This window comes from Panulirus ornatus, chromosome 42 (genome assembly GCF_036320965.1).
Source record: "Panulirus ornatus isolate Po-2019 chromosome 42, ASM3632096v1, whole genome shotgun sequence".
Lineage (NCBI taxonomy): Eukaryota > Metazoa > Arthropoda > Malacostraca > Decapoda > Palinuridae > Panulirus > Panulirus ornatus.
This window is the reverse complement of record NC_092265.1, coordinates 16594997-16616607: the sequence shown is the minus strand read 5'-3', so window position 1 is coordinate 16616607 and position 21611 is coordinate 16594997. Positions and strand designations below refer to the sequence as shown.

The following is a 21611-nucleotide window of genomic DNA, read 5'->3' as shown; positions in this document are numbered from 1 at the left end:
GGGGTTGACGTGCTGTCAGTGGATTGAAGCAAGGCATGTGAAGCGTCTGGGGTAAACCATGGAAAGCTGTGTAGGTATGTATATTTGCGTGTCTGGACGTGTGTATGTACATGTGTATGGGGGGGGGTTGGGCCATTTCTTTCGTCTGTTTCCTTGCGCTACCTCGCAAACGCGGGAGACAGCGACAAAGTATAAAAAAAAAAAAAAAAAAAAAAAAAAATATATATATATATATATATATATATATATATATATATATATATATATATATATATAAGGAAGGAAAATATATATATATATATATATATATATATATATATATATATATATATATATATATATATATATATATATATATATATATATCCCTGGGATAGGGGAGAAAGAATACTTCCCACGTATTTCCTGCGTGTCGTAGAAGGCGACTAAAAGGGAAGGGAGCGGGGGGCTGGAAATCCTCCCCTCTCGTTTTTTTTTTTTTTTTTTTAATTTTCCAAAAGAAGGAACAGAGAAGGGGGCCAGGTGAGGATATTCCCTCAAAGGCCCAGTCCTCTGTTCTTAACGCTACCTCGCTATCGCGGGAAATGGCGAATAGTATGAAAAAAAAAAAAAAAAAAAAAATATATATATATATATATATATATATATATATATATATATATATATATATATATATATATATATATATATATACAAACCAGTACAGTTTCGGTCCCGAAACTATGAATGACGGACGAGGACAAGAACTCATGTACAAGATCAGGTAACCTTTGCCTCTGACTATGCGTGAGCATCAGGTCGCATCTCCCGCTGTGACCTGACGGGATGGAGGACTAGTTCACTCGCTTCTCTTGGTAGTCTCAACATATTCAGCCCCTTTGGTCAAATGGAACTTCCAGCTTGACCAAGCTCTAAGCCAGCCTAAGCAGTGCGCTTCCAATACCCAGTGATATGGACGAAATTGGTGGCGCGCACCGGAAAAATTCGACAACTGTGGTAAAGAATCAGAGGAGCATTGAGTACGATGGTAAATATGTGTAATGCTTTGCTGGTAAGGCTTTATTCCCCACCGTGCAGATGGAAAAGGGGCCTTGCTAGCAGTATGTAGGGCAATACATAGTATTATTCACTGAGAGGAACCAACGGCATCAGAAACAAAATGTGAAGCTGGTCGTCTTTGTGTGTCAGATGGAAAAGGGGCCTTGCCAGCAGTATGTAGGGCAATACATAGTATTATTCATTGAGAGGAACCAACGGCATCAGAAACAAAATGTGAAGCTGGTCGTCTTTGTGTGTCAGATGGAAAAAGGGGCCTTGCCAGCAGTATGTAGGGCAATACATAGTATTATTCATTGAGAGGAACCAACGGCATCAGAAACAAAATGTGAAGCTGGTCGTCTTTGTGTGTCAGATTGAGGGCATTCACTCCACACAAGGAGGAGTGCAGACAGGACAAGTGCCTGGCCATGGGTTCCTCTCTAAGTGCTGTCGTGGCATGCTTGTATATGGAGGTTCAGGAGAAAGACCACTACAACAGACTCATCATGGGCAGGAGCGCCACGTGATGTAGATCATGGTCGACGTAACAGTGATAGACCCCATGGAAGCCAATGGGCAACAACAAACTGAGGATGAGAAGAGTGTAAACAACGATAAACAGTTTACAGTTGGAAGAAAGGAAGGGAGAACGCTAAGTTGCCGTTGTGAGGTACATTAATACGCAGGTCTGACCTCGGTGTAAAGTGCTCAGTGCATCGTAAACACACACACACACACACACACACACACACACACACACACACACACACAAAGAAAAAAGATTTTATTCAGAATCTTTCGGTCCTTAACGAAAGAACAAAGCCTGGAGTTCTCTTTGATGGCAATTCTAATATGCAGTGAGGACTTCTTGAAGAGAACAGATATATGATATGGACGTTCAGTAAACAAGGGTACATTCATCAAATGCAAGTAAAGGGCTCATTGAATAAGGGAAAGCCACCATGGGAAAGTTGAAAACAACAAGTTGAAACACAAGATACATATAACAGTCCCAGAGTCAGGTGTAGTCCTGGATATACAGAGATACTTGCCAAAAGACGGGATTAGAGATTACTACTGTGTCATGGGTTCAGATGAGTGATACAACGAAAACATGAAGTGGTAGAGGAATTATCGAGGATCGTGATCTTTATGACTTTAGAAACGTTTAGTGTTAATGGCAGATTTTTTTTGTCTGCTATATTTATCAACTAAATCAAATATATATATATATATATATATATATATATATATATATATATATATATATATATATATATATATATATATATATATATATATATATATATATATATATATATCACATTTAGTAAATATATATAGCAAAGATAAACATCTGCCATTAACGCTAAACATTTCAAGTCATATTCATAACAAAAGTTAAATGACAGACAGAACACGTCACGCAAGACAACAGCTTCTCTAAATAACTGATGTACACTAAGTCTGTCTTCATGGTACCCAGGAACTTGCGTCTGCTGTAATTCTATGTCTACGGTAACCATACACAGGTCAGAGGATAAGATCACATAGAAATATCGCTCCACAAACCACACCTTGAGTGGCAAGTTTGAATTGCAGAAGCCTTTGAGGAAATGAGCTCACGAAATATATGTTTAGCAAGAGGAGGAGGGTCAAACCCTGTGTTTGGAATACAAAGATGTACAAAGGAATACAAAGGAATTCAAACAGAAACGGTCCACTGGGTCCTTTCGAGACTGTTAATGACGGTGGAAGATATCAGAAACTCACAGATTTGTGTGGTAAAAGTTAGAGGATATACAGATCATTCAAAGATAATATCCTGCAAATTATCATTTGGAATGTGGAGGCGCAAATAATGAAAGTCGTGGACTTGAAGCCAAATATTTATCAAGTCTAGGTTCAAACGTAACTATGTCACTGCTTTCAGCAACTCTGCCAGGCAAATTGTCCCCTATGTTGACAATGCTGTTGAAGAAAAAGTACTTCGCTTCGTTCGAGGTGAACCATTTACCAACAAACTTGCATCCATTACTACAAGTAAAATCAGACTAAGTCTTAAGTAATTTGACAGATCAAGATTATCAAAGCCTTTGATTATTTTGAATAACGGTATCAGATCATCTCTTAACCATCTCTTTTCTAAGCTAAAAAGATTCAAGTCGTATGATCTCATCTCGAAGGATTTGTCTCTCAGTCCGGGAATCATCTTGGTCGCTCAACGCTGTACTCTTTCCATTCTGTCTATGTGCTTTTTATTAGGTAGGATGACCAACGGAACACAATATTCAAGATGTGGACGAACCAATGAATTATAAAGAGTAAGGATGATTTCCTTGGACTTTAATTCGAAGGCGCTGCGTATTAAACCAAGAATTTTGTTCGCTCCTTTCACCGACTCTGTGCACTGCTTCCTTGGTTTTAGGTCACTAGAGATTATTAGAACCAAGTCATTTTCCTCATTTACCTTTTGTTCAACAAATTTCCTACTGTAGCTTGCCTTTTTGTTTTTTCTACCAGCATGTAAAACTATGCACTCATCGATATCAAAATCTATTTGCCACTTATGAGTCCAATTCATCAGTGTGTCTATGTCAGTTTGAAGCTGTAGACATTCAAGTTCATTGGTAGACTTATTTCTTAGCTTTGTATCGTCAACAAATTTTGATACCTTGAAATGCAGCCCATTATCCATAAAATTAACATGTATGGGAAAGAGAACCGGTACCAAGACTTGATCCTTGTGGCACACCACTTGTTACGTCTAACCATTCTGAGGCTGACCATCAATCACTACTCTTTGTTTACGACAAGTTAACCAATGTCCTATCCACTGAAGTACAACCTCATCTGTACCATGCGACTTTATTTTTTGCTAGCAATCTTTGATGCGGAATCTTATCGAAAGCTTTTTGAAAATATAGATAGACAGCACCAACAGCTTCACTTTCGTCGTAAATGCTGATTATATCAAAAAAGAAACCAAGCAGATTAGTCAAACATGAGAGATTTGGTCAAAAATATGCTGAGGATCGTTTCTTTATGTGGTGATCTTCTAAATAGTGTAGAATTCTATCTCGAATCATGGTTTCCATAAGTTTCCCAACTGCAAATATTAAGCTAAAAGGACGATAAATTCCGGGCAGTGATCTATTACTTTTGAATATCGGTGTTACAATGGTAAACTTCCATTCATCTAGAACTTTTCCTGTAGTAAGTGACTTATTGAAAAGGGCAGTCAAGGGGCTTAACTATCTCAACTTTCTCCTCTTTCATTGTTCTCGGATAAAACTTATCAGGACCTGACGTTCTATTCATTCTTATTCCGTTTAATTGCTGAAAGTATGTCCTCGCCTTTTATGTCAATTTACCGAAAAACGTTCCCGTCTCTTATCATTGAAACTGGGTTCAGGATATGGGTTGTCTTCGATCGTATATACTTATGTAAAAAAGTCATTTAATATTTCAAAAGCGCCTTCGTTTTCTTGCACAAGTCACCGAATTCAGTAATTAATGGACTTATTGACTGGGTAATGACTCTCCTGCTTCTAACATATCTGTAAAAACTCATTAAGGTCTCTTCTGCTATTTATACGATTCATATTGAAGTATACTTTGTCCTATAACTCTCTTACTTTCTCTAAGCAAAGTTACATACCTTACTCTGTCATGCTCATTACTGCATTCTCTGAGTTTCTTATGAGCTATTTTCTTTGGCAAGAGGCATCTTTTTATTTCACCGTTCCATCACTTTGGTTTTGTTTTGGAAATACACCTGTCTGCTATGCATGACGTATGTTCCCTCTGCTGCTTTGAATGTCTTTCCGAAGCTTTTGTAAGCTACGTTCATGTCATTTTCACTGACTACATCATCTGAGGTTTGCCTGTCCAGAACAATACGAAAATCAATCAAATTTGCACGTTTAAAATCGGGTATTTTTTTCGCGACTGTCAAAAATTTTGACCAACATTACAAGCACTGATGAAAGCGACCTCAAAAGTAATGCGCCGGTGATCACTTATATCAAACGTTTCTCCAGCTTCAACATCATTAACGATGTCCTCATTTGCAGTGAAAACTAAATCTAGTACATTTACGTCGCGAGCAGGTTGCTCGACTAATTGGATTTGGGCACTATCACGCAAACTTAAAGAGTCCATGTCTGGGGCTACTTGAATGGGATTCTCCCCATTTATATACTGGGATGTTAAAATCTTGTACTATGATAGAATCTTCCTCATTACAAACTTCCTCTAACTGATCATAAAGTCTTTCGTCTACCTCTGGTGTTAGCGCGGGGGGTTTCGTCTACCTCTGGTGTCTGTGCGGGGGTCATATAAACTATCCTTTCGTTATTTTCTTACGCAGGTTATCTTTTACTTCTAGAAAAAAAAAAACAGTCTACATTACCAACGGCTGCAACCGTTGTTTTATTTCTACGGGTTTCAAATGAGCTTTATCACAGATCAAGAGGACACCACCGCCAACTTTGTCCAATCGCTATTAACCAAAGAGAACCCTGGAACTGATCATTCGACGTGGAAATCTCTATCACTATTATCTTACAAAGACTCGGAAAGGGCAATTATATCATACTGTCCTTATAATGCTGCTGTCACTTACTGAGACTTTATTTCATACACTACGAGCGTTAACATAAATTTCATACACTACGAGCGTTAACATAAATTTGGGAAAGAAGTTTAGCATTAATGTCATGGACAAAACACAGTGTTTCAGCTGATAAGGGTACAAGCTCAGCGTTTGGAGTGAGGCGAAATAAACCCAGCGTTTGAGCTTAAGAGGGAACAAGCTCAATGTGTAGGGAAACGAGGGAGGAGCCTTGTGCTACGGTTACGGAGGAACAATCTCAATGTTTCGGCTGTGTTAGGGGTAAACCCAGTGTTTGGGATGAGAGAGGAGTACGAGCCCAGCGGGGTGGACTCAGAGTCGAGAGCTGTGGGGTCTGTAGGATGATGAGCCTAGATACACAAGTCTAGTGTTTGCGTTGCTGCGTAAAATCCACAACTGAAGTGTAAGAGAAATATCATCCGATCCCTGAAGAACTCCCTTACCACCACCTCCCAGCCTAACGCTCACACAGTACGAGGTACAACGCTGCCCTAGTGAACGACTACCCGAGCACTAGAACACCAGCACTGGCGTTTGTGTATATATCTGATGACTTGCTCCTCGTTGCTTCAGACTTAACATACCCGATCGTACCTCCGTCACTTGTGTCTCTACTCAACTCTTCCTCAATGAGTGTGCAACCCTCATCACTCGCGGATGTTCCTACTTATCAGTGTCTGTCTCTCATCGCGAACGTATCCCTTTTCACTTTAGTGTCTCAGTAGTGTTTCTCAATGTGTTCCTTCTCACTCGTGTCTCATCAAGTTCCTCTCCATCCGCCCTTCCTTACTCGTATCTACCTCCTTCCACTAGCGTCACTTTATCCATCTCTCTCCTAACTAGCTCGTGCATATCTAACTGTCCATCTACTTCCTCATCTGCGATTCTCTATGACCCTTCTCCATCGGTGTGCACCTCGTCATCTGTCCCTTCTAACTATAGTCTTACTTTCATCTCTAGTATCCCCCATGTAACCAGCTTTATCTAGGTCCCACTTCAATCCCTACTGTCTTTCTACTTACTCCTCTTCATCAACGTCTCATTCTACAATGCAATGTCTCACCACCTTCCCATCTCCGCCAGTATCTCACCGTCCTTCAGCAGCACCGTTACAGGTCATTCTTCACAGATAATCTCACCAGCTCCCCCAACCCCCGGCTCTGCAGCGACCCCTCCTCCCTTCCCTTCCTCCCCTACACTTCAACAGCATCAGATGTCCGGGACTTACCCCTCCCCGGTCCTGAGGACAACGTCTGGGTGAGTGAGAGGGTCCGGCAATGGGCGTCGCTGGTTACGCTCTTCTACCAGGCTCAGGCGTGGGTTGGGGTCCACGCCCTTGAGTTTGTGGTCTGAAAGACAAACACAATAAGTTACTATTATTGCTATACAACAAGGTTTCAGGGCCTCTCTCCCAAAAGGCGGAAGGATGCAAAGATGAGGAAGGGTTTTACATGACAAGTGGAGCTTGGCAAGAGGCGTGTGAGTGAACATGACGCCTGAATTGATTCACAGTCCAAGATACGTCAAGTAGGAACTGTGTGTGTGTGTGTGTGTGTGTGTGTGTGTGTGTGTGAGTGTGAGTGTGTGTGAGTGTGTGTGAGGGGATCTGAAATGTGAATGAAAGCGTAACTTATGTAGGCATCTGAGGATAGTCCTCCGTCAGATGCCACTTGTTCTAAAACATAACAAACGGTTCTGGAGCACAAAGCTGAAGGTTTGATTCATACGTTTTCACTTTACACCAAACGTTAACTAATTACGTCATGTCACAAAAATGATCAACGGTTGTCATCAATCAGTTACCAGGAATAAATAAATAATAATAGATAATATATATATATATATATATATATATATATATATATATATATATATATATATATATATATATATATATATATTCTGACCTTTCAACAGCTAAATCTTTTAAGTAGAAACCACAAACTCTCAAGAGTAGATCCAGAGTAGACACCCTCATCAAATTCTTTCTCAACATTTTCCATAAAATATCAATTCCATTTCAGGGTGGCCGGCGACGTGGGCCACTGCTGATAAGACAGCCTACACACTTTCTGGGGTGGTCCTGGTGTCCTGCCACAGCAGTTCAACATCATCATATCCAGTCCTTAATTGGGTAAGGCCTCGGGGAAGGAGGAACCCAGGCGAGGCAGCACCACCCGAGCTGAGACGATCGTCAGGGAGAGCGAGGGGCCAGCCAGCACCCTGGGCTGGAGGAGACGTATCTCAGGGGGTCAATTTTTGTTTTCCCTCGTTGCTTACAGTCAGGTATAATTCCCTGCCAGAATAGATCACGATAATGACACGCTTAATAACTGGTATGTCGAGGTAAATGAAGTCAATTATACTCTCCTTCAGCTGGGAAATATATGAGAAGGGAGAATGGGGGTAAAAAATCTCACAGCTCTCTCGAAAGTATGGCATAACACCTTCAAAAGAACTAGAGACCAGAAGGTGTGTGTGTGTGTGTGTGTGTGTGTGTGTGTGTGTGTGTGCGAAGATTCGTCAAGACTATGGGAGGCACGGGATCTTGTCAATGACATCTTGTTCTTGGGTGTTCCATTACCGGCACAGGTCGCGTCTGTAAGCTCCAGGGTGCCATTACTACTAGCCCAGGTCGAGTGTCTGTACTCCGGGGTGTCATTACTAGCACAGGGCGGCCCGTGTGTAACCGTAGTGTGGCGGGTTCTTTTCCACGGGTGTGTGTGTGTGTGTGTGTGTGTGTGTTGAGGATAATGCGATGAAGTGCTTCACATCCAAATATCATCGAGGGATCAATCTAATGGAACAACAACGCAACGTCTTCAAAGACTTTAAGATGTTATTGTGTTATGGTTCCGCTAAAAGGATGACTTCTTTCTTTACTGTTCTTCGTCTGTTCTTTAGTTCCTGAGAACAAACTATATAAAAACAAGATAAATATTATGTTGATTATAGAACTGTACTTCTGATTCTGTCTTTCTCAACTGATCCAAAACAAGGCTAAATATCTAACTATGTAACTGGGTAGATGATGCTGGGCAGTTACTAAAGGTAACTGTATCCATTATGGCACCAGGTTGGACCTGGTGAACATCAGGTTGGTAATGGTGTATATAATGATGTATTAGACGCAGACTTGTCTCCACCACGTGAGCTCACGTGACCACCTCTGTCATACTGTAGTTTCTGGTGTTGAAGATCCTGTAGTACAAGAGACCATCACCTCTGTAGTCAGTCAGCTGTTTATGTTAACTACAATTATGATGTGTAAACTCTCTCACTTTATTCCTGTATTTCTTATTCCTGTATTTCTCCAAAGCCTATGCCTGTACTTAATTCAATAACTCGTTAAATACTACTACTACTACTACTACTACTACTACTACTACTACTACTACTACTACTACTACTACCACTACTACCACTACTACTACTATTACTACTACTACTACTATAACTACTACAACTACTACTACTACTACCACTACTACTGCTGCTGCTACTATAACTACTACAACTACTACTACTACTACTACTACTACTACTACTACTACTACTACTACTACTACTACTACTACTACTACCACTACTACCACTACTACTACTATTACTACTACTACTACTATAACTACTACAACTACTACTACTACTACCACTACTACTGCTGCTGCTACTATAACTACTACAACTACTACTACTACTACTACTACTACTACTACTACTACTACTACTACTACTACTACTACTACTACCACTACTACTGCTGCTGCTACTATAACTACTACAACTACTACTAATTATAATAATAATAATACAGTTCTTACTATCATCATTATTTTCATTATGAACATCATTATCACATCAGCAATGTGCTTCAGGTATAATTACAGACAAACAATATCCGACATAAATAACTACAGCAAGGGAGATAGTTCCTTCTCCAGTGTGTGTGTGTGTGTGTGTGTGTGTGTGTGTGTGTGTGTGTGTGTGTGTGTGTGTGTGTGTGTGTGTGTGTCTGTGTGAGGATCGCGTGATGACTTGAGATCTTAACTCTACATCCTACACAACACGGAGGATCCTGGAGTAATGGTGTCCCAGGCCAGGAACAACGCCAGCACAACTAATAGTATTCATTTTCTTTTACTTCAGTCCACACAAACACCACAGATCTCACTCCGGTACTGGAGTGACACGGACGTGTTTGTCATCCTTCGTGATGTGTCAGCATAAATGTTTCGTGAGGCTGAGCACGAGCGAGCCATGCTAGTACTCTCTGCAGTTTTCGTCATTTTAATTCGCCTGTATCTACGTATACACTGAATGATCGCTAACCTCATCAGTAGTTAAGTAATTAAGTCTACCTTTGTTTGGTAGACTATAGTTAAACTTGCTCGCCCTCATCACACTTTTTCCTATGTACCCGCTGAATTCTAAGGCAGGTGGGCAAAGTTTACAGATACGCGATACGCAGGAAGAAGAACAGGAGGAGGAGAGAAGAGGGAATGAGACGAAGATGAGAACAAGTCAGACGGAGTAATAAAGACGGTGGAGGAGGCAAGCTTGGTTGGTCTGCTGGTGATCACTCAACAGCCAGGAATGTGACCATCTCCTCTCTCCCCTCTCCGTCCTTCACCCCAGCAACTTTCCCCCTTCCCTCCCACTCCTATACCCTCCCCATCTAAACTTCCTCCTTACTACTACTACTACTTGGCTACACTCGCCCTCGTACTCTCTATATTTAGGCATTTTTGCCTCTGCCTTGAGCCAATGACACGCCCACGCCCAAACCGTCCACCAACCACACACGCAGTAACCATGCATCAATTGAGCACACACGCAAGGACGTGTGTGTGTGTGTGTGTGTGTGTGTGTGTGTGTGTGTGTGTGTGTGTGTGTGACAACTCCAGGCGACAATCAGCTGATGCAAGAACAAGATAAATCCCCGTATGGACTCTGGCCTGGAACGGTAGTGATTAATCCATCTATGATATCAACGTACATAAGATACATTAGAATTAGTTATAACGTACTGTAAACGACGTCTACGTACAAAGCCACAGGCAAGTTTATATCTATCAAGAATCTTGAGTTTCCACAGAAATGCGCCGTGTGGGTGAGTCATGTTCTGTCCGAGAGAATCCAATGGTTCCCAACTGCAGGCAAGTTACCTAGGGTAGAATGAGACGATGGCAGGTCTCTCTCATGCTCACCAGGATAATAAAGACGACACCCCGCGCAGGGAGCGACCTCTACAGCTTCATCAGCAGTGGCAGCAGCAGGCGACGCTGCCAGGGTATAAACGTCGATGATCTCAAGTCTTACTGATGAAGTCTTGTCACAGTGAGACTGACTGGTGAGGTGATCACTCCTCCTCGGGTATAAGGAAGACTTAGCTACGTCCCGTCATACGATGAGGAGGTACACACTGGTGTTCACAGTCTATCACCCTCCAGAGAAATTTTACCGATCCACCGCAAATACACAATGATAACAGTGAAGGAACAACCTGGATGGTACATAACGTAGTTAAGGGTAAAGTTTAAAAAAAAGATGGTTTATGTAGTGATAATGAGGGATTCAATTTCAGAGAGATGTATTGGGGATCTGGGATTCTCATGGTGACTGGGGGGTCATGGAAACTCATGAATTTGGAAAGTATACTGGAAAACGGTATTCAATTCTGTCCATCCGTAAGTATAAATTCTCCATCGCAACGTCTGACCCGTCTGTATATGTTGGGCTCCTGTGTGTTGGCCTTAGGGCCGGGTGTAGACAATGTTATGATGGGAAAGCTCTTCTGATCTTTAAGCAAAACTGGAACTAATGACGAGGTGCCACAACTCTTCAAGTAATCCACAAGCACAGTATGGGACGTCAATATAAAGGAAGTAAAAGAAAATGTGAGCGAAACGTGTGAGTCTGCAACCATCATCATGTACGTCAGACCAGGGCTATTCTCTACACCTTAGAAGGAAGTCAAGTGGCATGAAAAAAATTCTGGTGTCTCGCTGATAGAGTCAGTTTCCTGGACAAATTGAGACGTCTCGGCTCATCTCTCACGAGACCCTCAGGAGAGACGTTACGTGAGACGACGTCACTTGTCACTTTTTTCGTTTGTTTCGTTTTTAGCCGACGAAGTCTTCATCCTCGTTATGGCAGAGCACCAATCACCAGCATTGCAGGGTTTGGAAACATTTTTTCCTACTTAACTGCTAGGGAAAGGAGGGCTAGGGAAATAAGCAGATGGGAAAGAGATATGGATTATGAGAAGACACAGTCTAGTTTTATCACAGTTCCTAACTCAAAAAACACTCAAGACCTGGACGCTTTCCTCATAAAAGTAGGTGTAAGAGTAGCAGCTAGAGCGTCCGGCATTAAGATAGGAGAAATGGTCAAACCTAAAGGCAACAACCATGCTAATGTAAATAGCGTAGTATACAAAATACCCTGTAATAGCTGGCCTTCTTCCTACTATGGTGAGTCAAGACGTGGGCTTGAGAAACTTATAACTGAGTACAGGAACGATGTAAGAGCTCACAGGACATCCAATTCTATAATAGTTCATGTTCACAGGTATGGATACCTTCCTAACTGGAACGGTGGTGTATTATTTATTAAAGGTTGAACAAAGAGAATGAGAAAAACAGCTGAAGCTGCATACATCAATGTAAAGAATAACATACACCACGGAGAAAGTTTTGTATGTATAGTGAAAGCAGCAAGCTCACTGGCTGTAAGCGAGGTGCAGAGTAGGGGGGCTCCACAGCCAAACAGGGAGCAGAATTCTCAGGCAGGCAGCGAGGTGACCCGCACGCGCTCGCATTTAAGGCCACACTATGTCCCTGGCTGTCAGCTTTGTGAACAATACCCTGGAGGTCGAAACGTAAAAGTAATATAGTTTTCTCATAACTACTTGTATCCTTCCTCCACCTACATTCTCATATATATATATATATATATATATATATATATATATATATATATATATATATATATATATATATATATATATATATATATATATATATATTATTGTATTATTGCTACAATACTTGATCGCCGTTTTCCGCGTCAGCGAGGTAGCGCCAAGAAACAGACGAAAAAAAGGCCACATCCACTCGCACTCAGTCTCTCCCCGTCATGTGTAATGTACCGAAACCTTAGCTCCCTATCCACATGCAAGCTACACAGACCTATCCATGTTTACCAGACGTTTCACATGCTCTGGTTCAGTCCACTGACAGCATGTCGATCCCAGTATACCATATCGTTCCAATTCACACTATTCCATGTATGCCTTTCACGCTCCTGCATGTTCAGACCCCGATCGTTGCCTTCAGCAACAATAATACTATAAAGAATATCTTAATCAGGAACTCACCAAAAAAATTCTCCTGAATGCATCTATAAAGTGCCATGTAGAAATTTTGATAAGTTTTATCAGACTGGTAAGGATCTTTCTGTTAGACTTAAGCAACATAAATATAGTATAAGAAGAGGACAAGAATCAAATGCCTTGTTTAATCACGTTAAAAACTATGATAATTGTATTGAGTGGAGTAATGTCATCTCAGTTATTGACTCTAACTCCAGTACCACGAGAAATATCACTGAATCTTCTATTATCAAATACACAAAGAATCATAACCTTAATATTAGTGAAGGCCTATACAAATTGGATAGCTATATTGTTGATAAAATCTGTAAACAATTCACCTTCTTGTCCACATAATAAGTTTATGATACGCTCATTGTCTGTCTTTGACAATCGTATGTTTACCAAATGGCGTTCTAGTTACTTCTCTTGGTTGTATATCAATTGACTTATATTTCTCTCTTGTGTCTCCTCTGATGATGTAATTATTACACGAAAGTGCACTTGGGAACTTATCGTGTTATATTTTCCCCGTGAACTCATAGGAATATACTTGATCACGCGCAAAATTGTGATCCTTTCCAATATATATATATATATATATATATATATATATATATATATATATATATATATATATATATATACATATATATATATATATATATGTATATATATATATATATATATATATATATATATATATATATATATATATATATATATATATATATTGTACCGTCTGTCGAGCACCGAGGTAGCACAAGGAACAGACAGAGAACAGCCTCATTGGTCATACGCCCACTCTCTAACTGTCAAAAATAATGCACCATGCCAATACCCTTTACGCAAAGCAAAATCCCACAGACCTTTCCGTGATTTTCCCCTACTACACTCAAACCAACCTGTCTCTGTCTCCCGCAAAACTTTATAACGTCAATTCCACTCATGTTAACTCTCAAATTCTTTCTTATACGCACTTTCAAAAACACACAATATATTCTGCAGTTTCTTATAAGGCCATTAAGACCGTGTCATCCGCAAACAGCAGCTGACTCACCTTCTGGGCCCCTCTTACCATCCGAATACTACAGACCCACCCTACTCTTCCAGACACTAGCATTACCTTCCTCAACACCCATTTATTTACAAACTTAACAGCCATGTTGACATCATATGTCCTTGATACATACCCACAATCTCTCCCTACCTACTCGCATACATCCTTACTCTCTCGCTAAAAAGTCCTCACTGTTTCTAGCAGCTTTCCTCCCACACCATTTATTCGTAGCATCTTCCACAGTGCATCTGAACCCTGTCATGCACTTTCTCAACACCCATAATGCTATACATAAATCCATGTCTTTTTCCCAGCGTTTACTGCACAAAATCTTCAAAAGGAAACACCCGGTACGTATATCCTATACCAGTTCCTTCCCAGTATGATTTTCCTTTCATGCTACCACCTTCATTAATCGCTACTCTTACATACGACTTACTACGCATTCTCAATAGTCTCATAACTCTGTAATTCGAGCATTAACTGTTGTTTCCCTTGCTTTCATACAATGGCCCTATACAGGCATTCTTCTAATCCCTAAGTACCTCACCTTGAGCTTCACATACGCTGAAAATTCTGTCTCACCAATCAACAATGCTGTCATTCCCCTTAAGAAATTCGACTCCAGTCCTATCCACTGCTGCAGCTTTCCTACATTTCATCTTACGTAAGGTTTCCAACACCTGTTCTCTTTTCACCAAACTGTTTCTCATGACTCTATCGCCTCGTATATTCCACGTCCCCCAAACCCCACGGATGCTACCCTCTCATCTAAAACATTTAACAATCCTTCAGAATACCCTTTACCTCTTTCTTGCCTGTTACCACTTCCCAATCTACTTCCCTCGCTGATGCCCCCCCCCCTCCCTTTAATATCTTGTTCTCCCTACACTATCAACCTTCTTCTAAAGTATTTTCTTCTTCTCCCTAAGGTCTGCCATTCCTCTCTTACCCAGTATCACTCGCACTCTTGTGCAACTCCTGCACTTTCCTCTTCACTTCCTGCCTCTTTAACATGCCCTAATTATTCACACATCTACCACACATGTACCACCAATACCGCTTTTCTCTTTCATTGCCAGACTCTTCATCCACACAGGTAAGCACTGCTTCAATAAATGCCCTCCATGTATCGAACACTCCTCCAATGTTATCACTCTTATCTTATGCCATTCCTCTTCCAATGCCTTGGTATCGCCGCACACAATCCTCATTTCCAAGCTCATTCACTTTCACCACCCTCTTCCTAGCCATGCCATTTCCTGTTTTCGTAAAGCCACAACAAACTTTCAGACTCGCCTCCTCCAGGAAGTGATAAGACACCCCACCAGCTGCCCCCTAAGCATATTCAGATCGAACAGTCTCTCCTTTGCTCGCTTATCAGTTAGTCTATAAACCATCACTGCCTCCTCCTCTTCATCAACCAGGTATTCTCAAACACTAGTCCTTCTTCAGCACACAACACCTCAAGCTGTTCATCATGTCTGTTCACACTAGGTATCCCATATCCCGCAATATTACCCTCAACTGCTACAACACCTCTCCACTCATTCAGATTATCTGTTACTAATGTCTGATCCCTTGCATCAAAACAGCTGACGCACTCACTCAACTCCTCCTAAAGAACTCGGCTTTCTTCCTCACTTCTCTCGTTACCATGTGCGTAACCACCGACAACCACCTGCCTCTCATGACCCAATAACATTTTCACCAACATCAGTCTGAAGCTCACTTGCTGACACTTCTACACACCCCCATACCTCCTCCTTCAGCAGAAGTGCCATTACATCCTTTGTCCTCCCCCTCACACTAAACCACAGACTTCATCCCGAGGACATTCCCAAACCATTCTTCCCCCTTCCCCTTGGCCTTAGTTCCACTCAAGAGGCAGAATATTCATTCTCCTTCCCCTTGTCGAGGTTAAAAGGCAAGTGAGAAAAGTCGCCTTTGGCGAAGATGTATCATCGGTTGAACAGCGTGACTGAAGAACTTTTCACTCCAAAGAAGTTCATATTTCTCTGCTCCGGAAAGTAGCTCAGCCTTAGGAAGCAGGAGCCTTTGAAAAGTGATTCTGGGTGATACCAAGACTATAAAAATTGTTCGCCGTTTCCCGTTAGAGAGGTAGCGCCAGAAACAGACGAAGAAAGGCCTCATTTCTTCGTCAATTCTCTAGCTGTCGTGTGTAATTCACCGAAACCACAGCCCCGTATCCAAACAGGTCCCACAGAGCTTTCCGTGGTTTCCCCTGCCTGCTTCACATACCCTCATTCAGTACGTCGCCCCCTGAATACCAAATCGCTCCAATGCATGCCTTTCACCCCCCTTGCATGTTCAGGCACAGAGCACTCAAATCTTTTTCAAACCATCCTTCCATCTCCGATTAGGTCTCCTCTATCTCCTTGTTCCTTACATTTCTGACAAATAAATACATACATATGTATGTATATCTACACTATGCACTAATTGATAGGCGTGTGAAGGAGAGACTCTTGGACCTGAATGTGTTAAGAGGGGCAACTGCAGGGATGTCGGATCATTGCTTGGTGGAGGCCAAGGTGAAGGTCTGAAGAGGAATTAGGATAAGATCTTTCATTCCTTACTATTCGCCATTTCCCGCATTAGCGAGGTAGCGTTAAGAACAGAGGACTGTGCCTTTGAGGGAATATCCTCACCTGGTTCCCTTCTCTGTTCCTTCTTTTGGAAAAAAAAGAGGTGAAAGTGAAAAAATACGTGAGAAAAAACCTAATGAAAAGAGTTACCAGGAGAAACTGTGTCCAGAATGGCAAAAAAACGAGAGAGATTAATGAAGGAGGTTGAAGGGGGGGGGGGGGGTGAGTGAGTGAAGAATGGGAGGTGTAGGAGGCAACGCTTGCTCGTGCAAGAGAAGTGTGTGGCATGACAGGTGAGAGAGGGCAATAAGCGGTGGGATGTCGAAACAATGTTGTTTAAGAAGTATGAAAGAGTAGTGTGTGGGCATCATTTACAGGGAAGGAGTGGAAGTGATTGGGCAGGAGGTAATACGACGGTTAAAAGGATCTAAGAGAGAGGGCAAGTGAGAGTTGCGGTGAGCGAGTATCAGCAAACTTCAGGGACAATAAGTAAATGTTCTGAAAAGATGATAATAGTGTGAGAAAAAACATGAGAACAAATGGGAACATCAGTGAAAGGGGGCAAATGGGGAAATGGGAACAGGCAGAAATGAAACAAAAAAGAAGGAATAAGTATTTTGAAGGATTTTTAAATGTGATCGATGATTGGGTGGTAGAGTGGACGTGGAGGTGTGATAAGTGAGAGAGTCGAGGCAAGTTGTTTGGAGAAGAGCGAGGAGGTGGTGAGAGCATGAAGCGCAACAGAGCTGGTGGAGTGGATATGATGCAGTTGAATTTCTTTAAAAAAAAAGGGGGTGACTGTCTTGGGGATAGGTTAGTAAGGATTTTCAATGTGTGCATGTATGGTCATAGCGAGGTGCCTAAAGACTGGCGGAATGTCTGCATACTATTACTGTATGGATGAGAGAGAGAGAGAGAGAGAGAGAGAGAGAGAGAGAGAGAGAGAGAGAGAGAGAGAGAGAGAGAGAGAGAGAGAGAGAGAGAGAGAGAGAGAGAGAGAGAGAGAGAGAGAGAGAGAGAGAGAGAGAGAGAGAGAGAGAATGTTCAAATTAAAGAGGTATAAGTTTGAGTGTACCAGGTAAGTTGTATGGGAGAGTGGTGACTGAGTGGATGGTGGCTTGCACAGAGTTTCAGATTGGGAAGGGAGAATGTGGCTTCAGATGTGGCAGCGGAGGTGTGGATGAGGTGTTAGCTTTGAAGAAAATGTGTGAGAAATACTTCGGGACAACAGATTGCACTTACCATTCATGATCTGGAGAAAGCTTATGATAAGGTTGATAGATATGCTTTGAGAAGGTGTTCCGAACATATGGTGTTAGAAGCTATGAAGAGTTTCTATTAACTGAAAAAGGCGTGTGTAAGAGGGAAGGAGGGTGAGTGGTTCCAGGTAAAGGCAGGTCCGAGGCAAGGGTGTGTGATGTCACTATGGGTGTTTAATCTGTTTATGGCTGGGGTGGTGAGGGAGATGAATGCAAGAGTCTTGGAGGGTGTGAATAATGCAGAGTTTGGAAGAGTCAGTGAAAGGATGAATAGTGAATTAAAGTGAATTTATTCGGTTTACCAGCGAACAGAGACATGTTCTTAAGAGTGTAAGTCTGAATGTAGAAACTTTGATGGAGTGTTTTTGATACCAGGGAGAGGACATGGCTGAGGATGGAACCTTGGAAGCTGAAGTGAACAAAACGATGGGTGAGGAGGCACAGATCCTAGGCGCACCGATGAATGTATGGAGAGGAAGGTCACTATCTTTAAGCACAAAAATGGAATCGTTTGAGGATACAGCAGTCCCGTCGGTGTTGTATGGATACAAAACGTTGGTTTTAGATAAGAATATAAAAAGGGGTAGATGTGATGGAAATTGAATGTATGAGGGCAATGTGTGGTGTGAGGAGGGTTAATCGAGTAAGAAATGATAGGATAAGAGAGAAGCAGAGAGGCGTATTAGAAAGAATATGTATGAAAGCGACGAAATGGTTTGGAAGGTTAAAAGGTTGGCTGTGGAGAGGATGATTAAGAAGGTATACACATCAGAAGTGGAGGGAACAACGAAAAAGGGGAAGCCAAAGAGGAAGTGGAAGGATGGCGTGAAAGATGATTTCAGTGTTCGGGGCCTGAACATGCAAGGGATAATGCGAATTGCAGCGATGTGGTATACAGGGGACGACATGCTGTCAATGGGCTGAATCCTGGCATAAGAAGCGGATGGAAAAACCACAGAAAAGTCTATAGGACATGGTTGTAGACAGTGGAATCTAGTTTCGTGCATTATACACGACAACTGAAGAGTGGATTTGAGTGAATGAGGTCAATTCTGCGTCTGTTCCTGGCGCTATCTTAGAAATGGCGAACATATACGAAAATAAATTTTGCGTATATATATATATATATATATATATATATATATATATATATATATATATATATATATATATATATATATATATATATATATATCTTTCCCGCACTTGCAGGGTAGCATCAGAACAAAGGAACAATGTCCTCAGTTCAACACATCTAATAACTCCCAAGCTGTCATGTATAATTTACCAACACCAGAGCCTACCACTTACTACTAAGCCCCACACAACAAATCCATGGTTCAGTTTGACCACTTTGCGTATCCTTGTTCAGTCCATTACCAGCATGTCGGCCCCACATCCTATTACTCGCATGTCGACCCCCACATACCACATCATTCTAATGTCTATCCCAGGCAGATCTGGACGTTCTCGATGTCTCTTTGTTTCCTTTATTTCAGGCTTTCACCTCCTCCTAGGTCCCCCTATCTCCAAGTCCTCTCTGCTTGCTACAGGTACCCGCAGTACATGGTCTTCCTCAATCTCTCTTCACTCATCCCATCCTCAAGTCCGAGCCACTTCAGCACATCCTGGCTCACCCTCTAAGTCAGACTACACTTAATAACATCTCTACACAAGTGTCATTTCTTATGTGCATTTTTTTTCTCTCTCAGATGTCTCATATCCTCCCTTCCCCAGAACTTCGTGAGGTAACGTAGGTAAGTTTCCAGCCTCTTCCTCTCCTGTCCTTCTTGAACTAACGCAGGAAAAGACAAATGACAACTGCCACATTTGAATACGTCCAGTCTCTATTTGTCGTGCATAATGCCCCAGCATCAGTGATCCTCAAGTGCATTCTGTACATCAAATAGCGTGTATGAATGTCTTACACGTAGTGTGATCTTCCTTCGTATTACTAACTCTATACATTATGTCATGTTCCAAGTGTTCACTGTTACTCACTTCTCTCTTTTGCTACCGAGACAAGGACTCTCTGGGTCCCTGGGTCCACCCGGACTGACCTGTCACCCTCTTATATCACCCTCCTGTACCCTCTGTGCTTGCCTTCACCTAACAATCATTCATATGCCCTCCCCGATACCATCGCAAAAAACCTTACCTCTATTAATCAGACAATCAGAGTTTCAGATTCATAATAAGACACGTTCAAAGCTAAGCCCCACAAACTTCTTTATGGTTTACCTTGCACCACTTCAAATGCCATGGTTCATCTTATCAAAAGCACATTGCTCCTCCTATACCATATCACATTCTTTCTATTCAAAGTATGCTCTTCAACCTCCTGAGCGTTCAGGTCCCGATATCACAAAATATACCACCATATATATATATATATATATATATATATATATATATATATATATATATATATATATATATATATATATATCCATAGTTGTTTAATATGCTTATGGATGGGGTTGTTTGGGAAGTGAATGCAAGAGTTTTGGAAAGAGGGGCAAGTATGCAGTCTGTTGTGGATGAGAGAGCTTGGGAAGTGAGTCAGTTGTTCGCTGATGATACAGCGCTGGTGGCTGATTCGGGTGAGAAACTGCAGAAGCTGGTGACTGAGTTTGGTAAAGTGTGTGAAAGAAGAAAGTTAGGAGTAAATGTGAATAAGAGCAAGGTTATTAGGTACAGTAGGGTTGAGGGACAAGTCAATTGGGAGGTAAGTTTGAATGGAGAAAAACTGGAGGAAGTGAAGTGTTTTAGATATCTGGGAGTGGATTTGGCAGCGGATGGAACCATGGAAGCGGAAGTGAGTCATAGGGTGGGGGAGGGGGCGAAAGCTCTGGGAGCGTTGAAAAATGTGGAAGTCGAGAACGTTATCTTGGAAAGCAAAAATGGGTATGTTTGAAGGAATAGCGGTTCCAACAATGTTATATGGTTGCGAGGCGTGGGCTATAGAGTTGTGCGGAGGAGGGTGGATGTGCTGGAAATGAGATGTTTGAGGACAATATGTGGTGTGAGGTGTTTGATCGAGTAAGTAATGAAAGGGTAAGAGAGATGTGTGGTAATAAAAAGAGCGTGGTTGAGAGAACAGATGAGGGTGTTTTGATATGGTTTGGTCACATGGAGAGAATGAGTGAGGAAAGATTGACAAAGAGGATATATGTGTCAGAGGTGGAGGGAACGAGGAGAAGTGGGAGACCAAACTGGAGGTGGAAAGATGGGTTGATCGGGGCCTGAACATGCAGGAGGGTGAAAGGCGTGTAAGGAATAGAGTGAATTGGAACGATGTGGTATACCGGGGTCGACGTGCTGTCAATGGATTGAACCAGGGCATGTGAAGCATATGGGATAATCCATGGAAAGTTTTGTGGGGCTTGGATGTGGAAAGGGAGCTGTAGTTTCGGTGCATTATACATGACTTTAGTTCAGATACATCGGAACATCTATCTCCATGATCAAGGAGATGTTATCCGTCATTCGTACATCAACAATGATCAGAGAGAGAGAGAGAGAGAGAGAGAGAGAGAGAGAGAGAGAGAGAGAGAGAGAGAGAGAGAGAGAGAGAACAAGAACGCACTTTAAGTACATCAAGCGAACTAGGATGATTTTCCAGAATCCAGGA

The 21611-nt window shown here is 41.7% G+C and overlaps 1 protein-coding gene across 7 annotated transcripts in view; it reads right to left on the bottom strand.

Moving 5' to 3' along the window:
* The window catches only part of LOC139761939 (breast cancer anti-estrogen resistance protein 3 homolog), a 680749-nt gene that overhangs the window by 144129 nt on the left and 515009 nt on the right, over nucleotides 1–21611 (bottom strand). For all 7 annotated transcript variants that reach the window (XM_071686635.1, XM_071686632.1, XM_071686633.1 and 4 more), the window contains one exon: nucleotides 6903–7023. In XM_071686635.1, the coding sequence (XP_071542736.1) occupies nucleotides 6903–7023 (121 nt within the window). The remainder of the gene's footprint in view (nucleotides 1–6902; nucleotides 7024–21611) is intronic.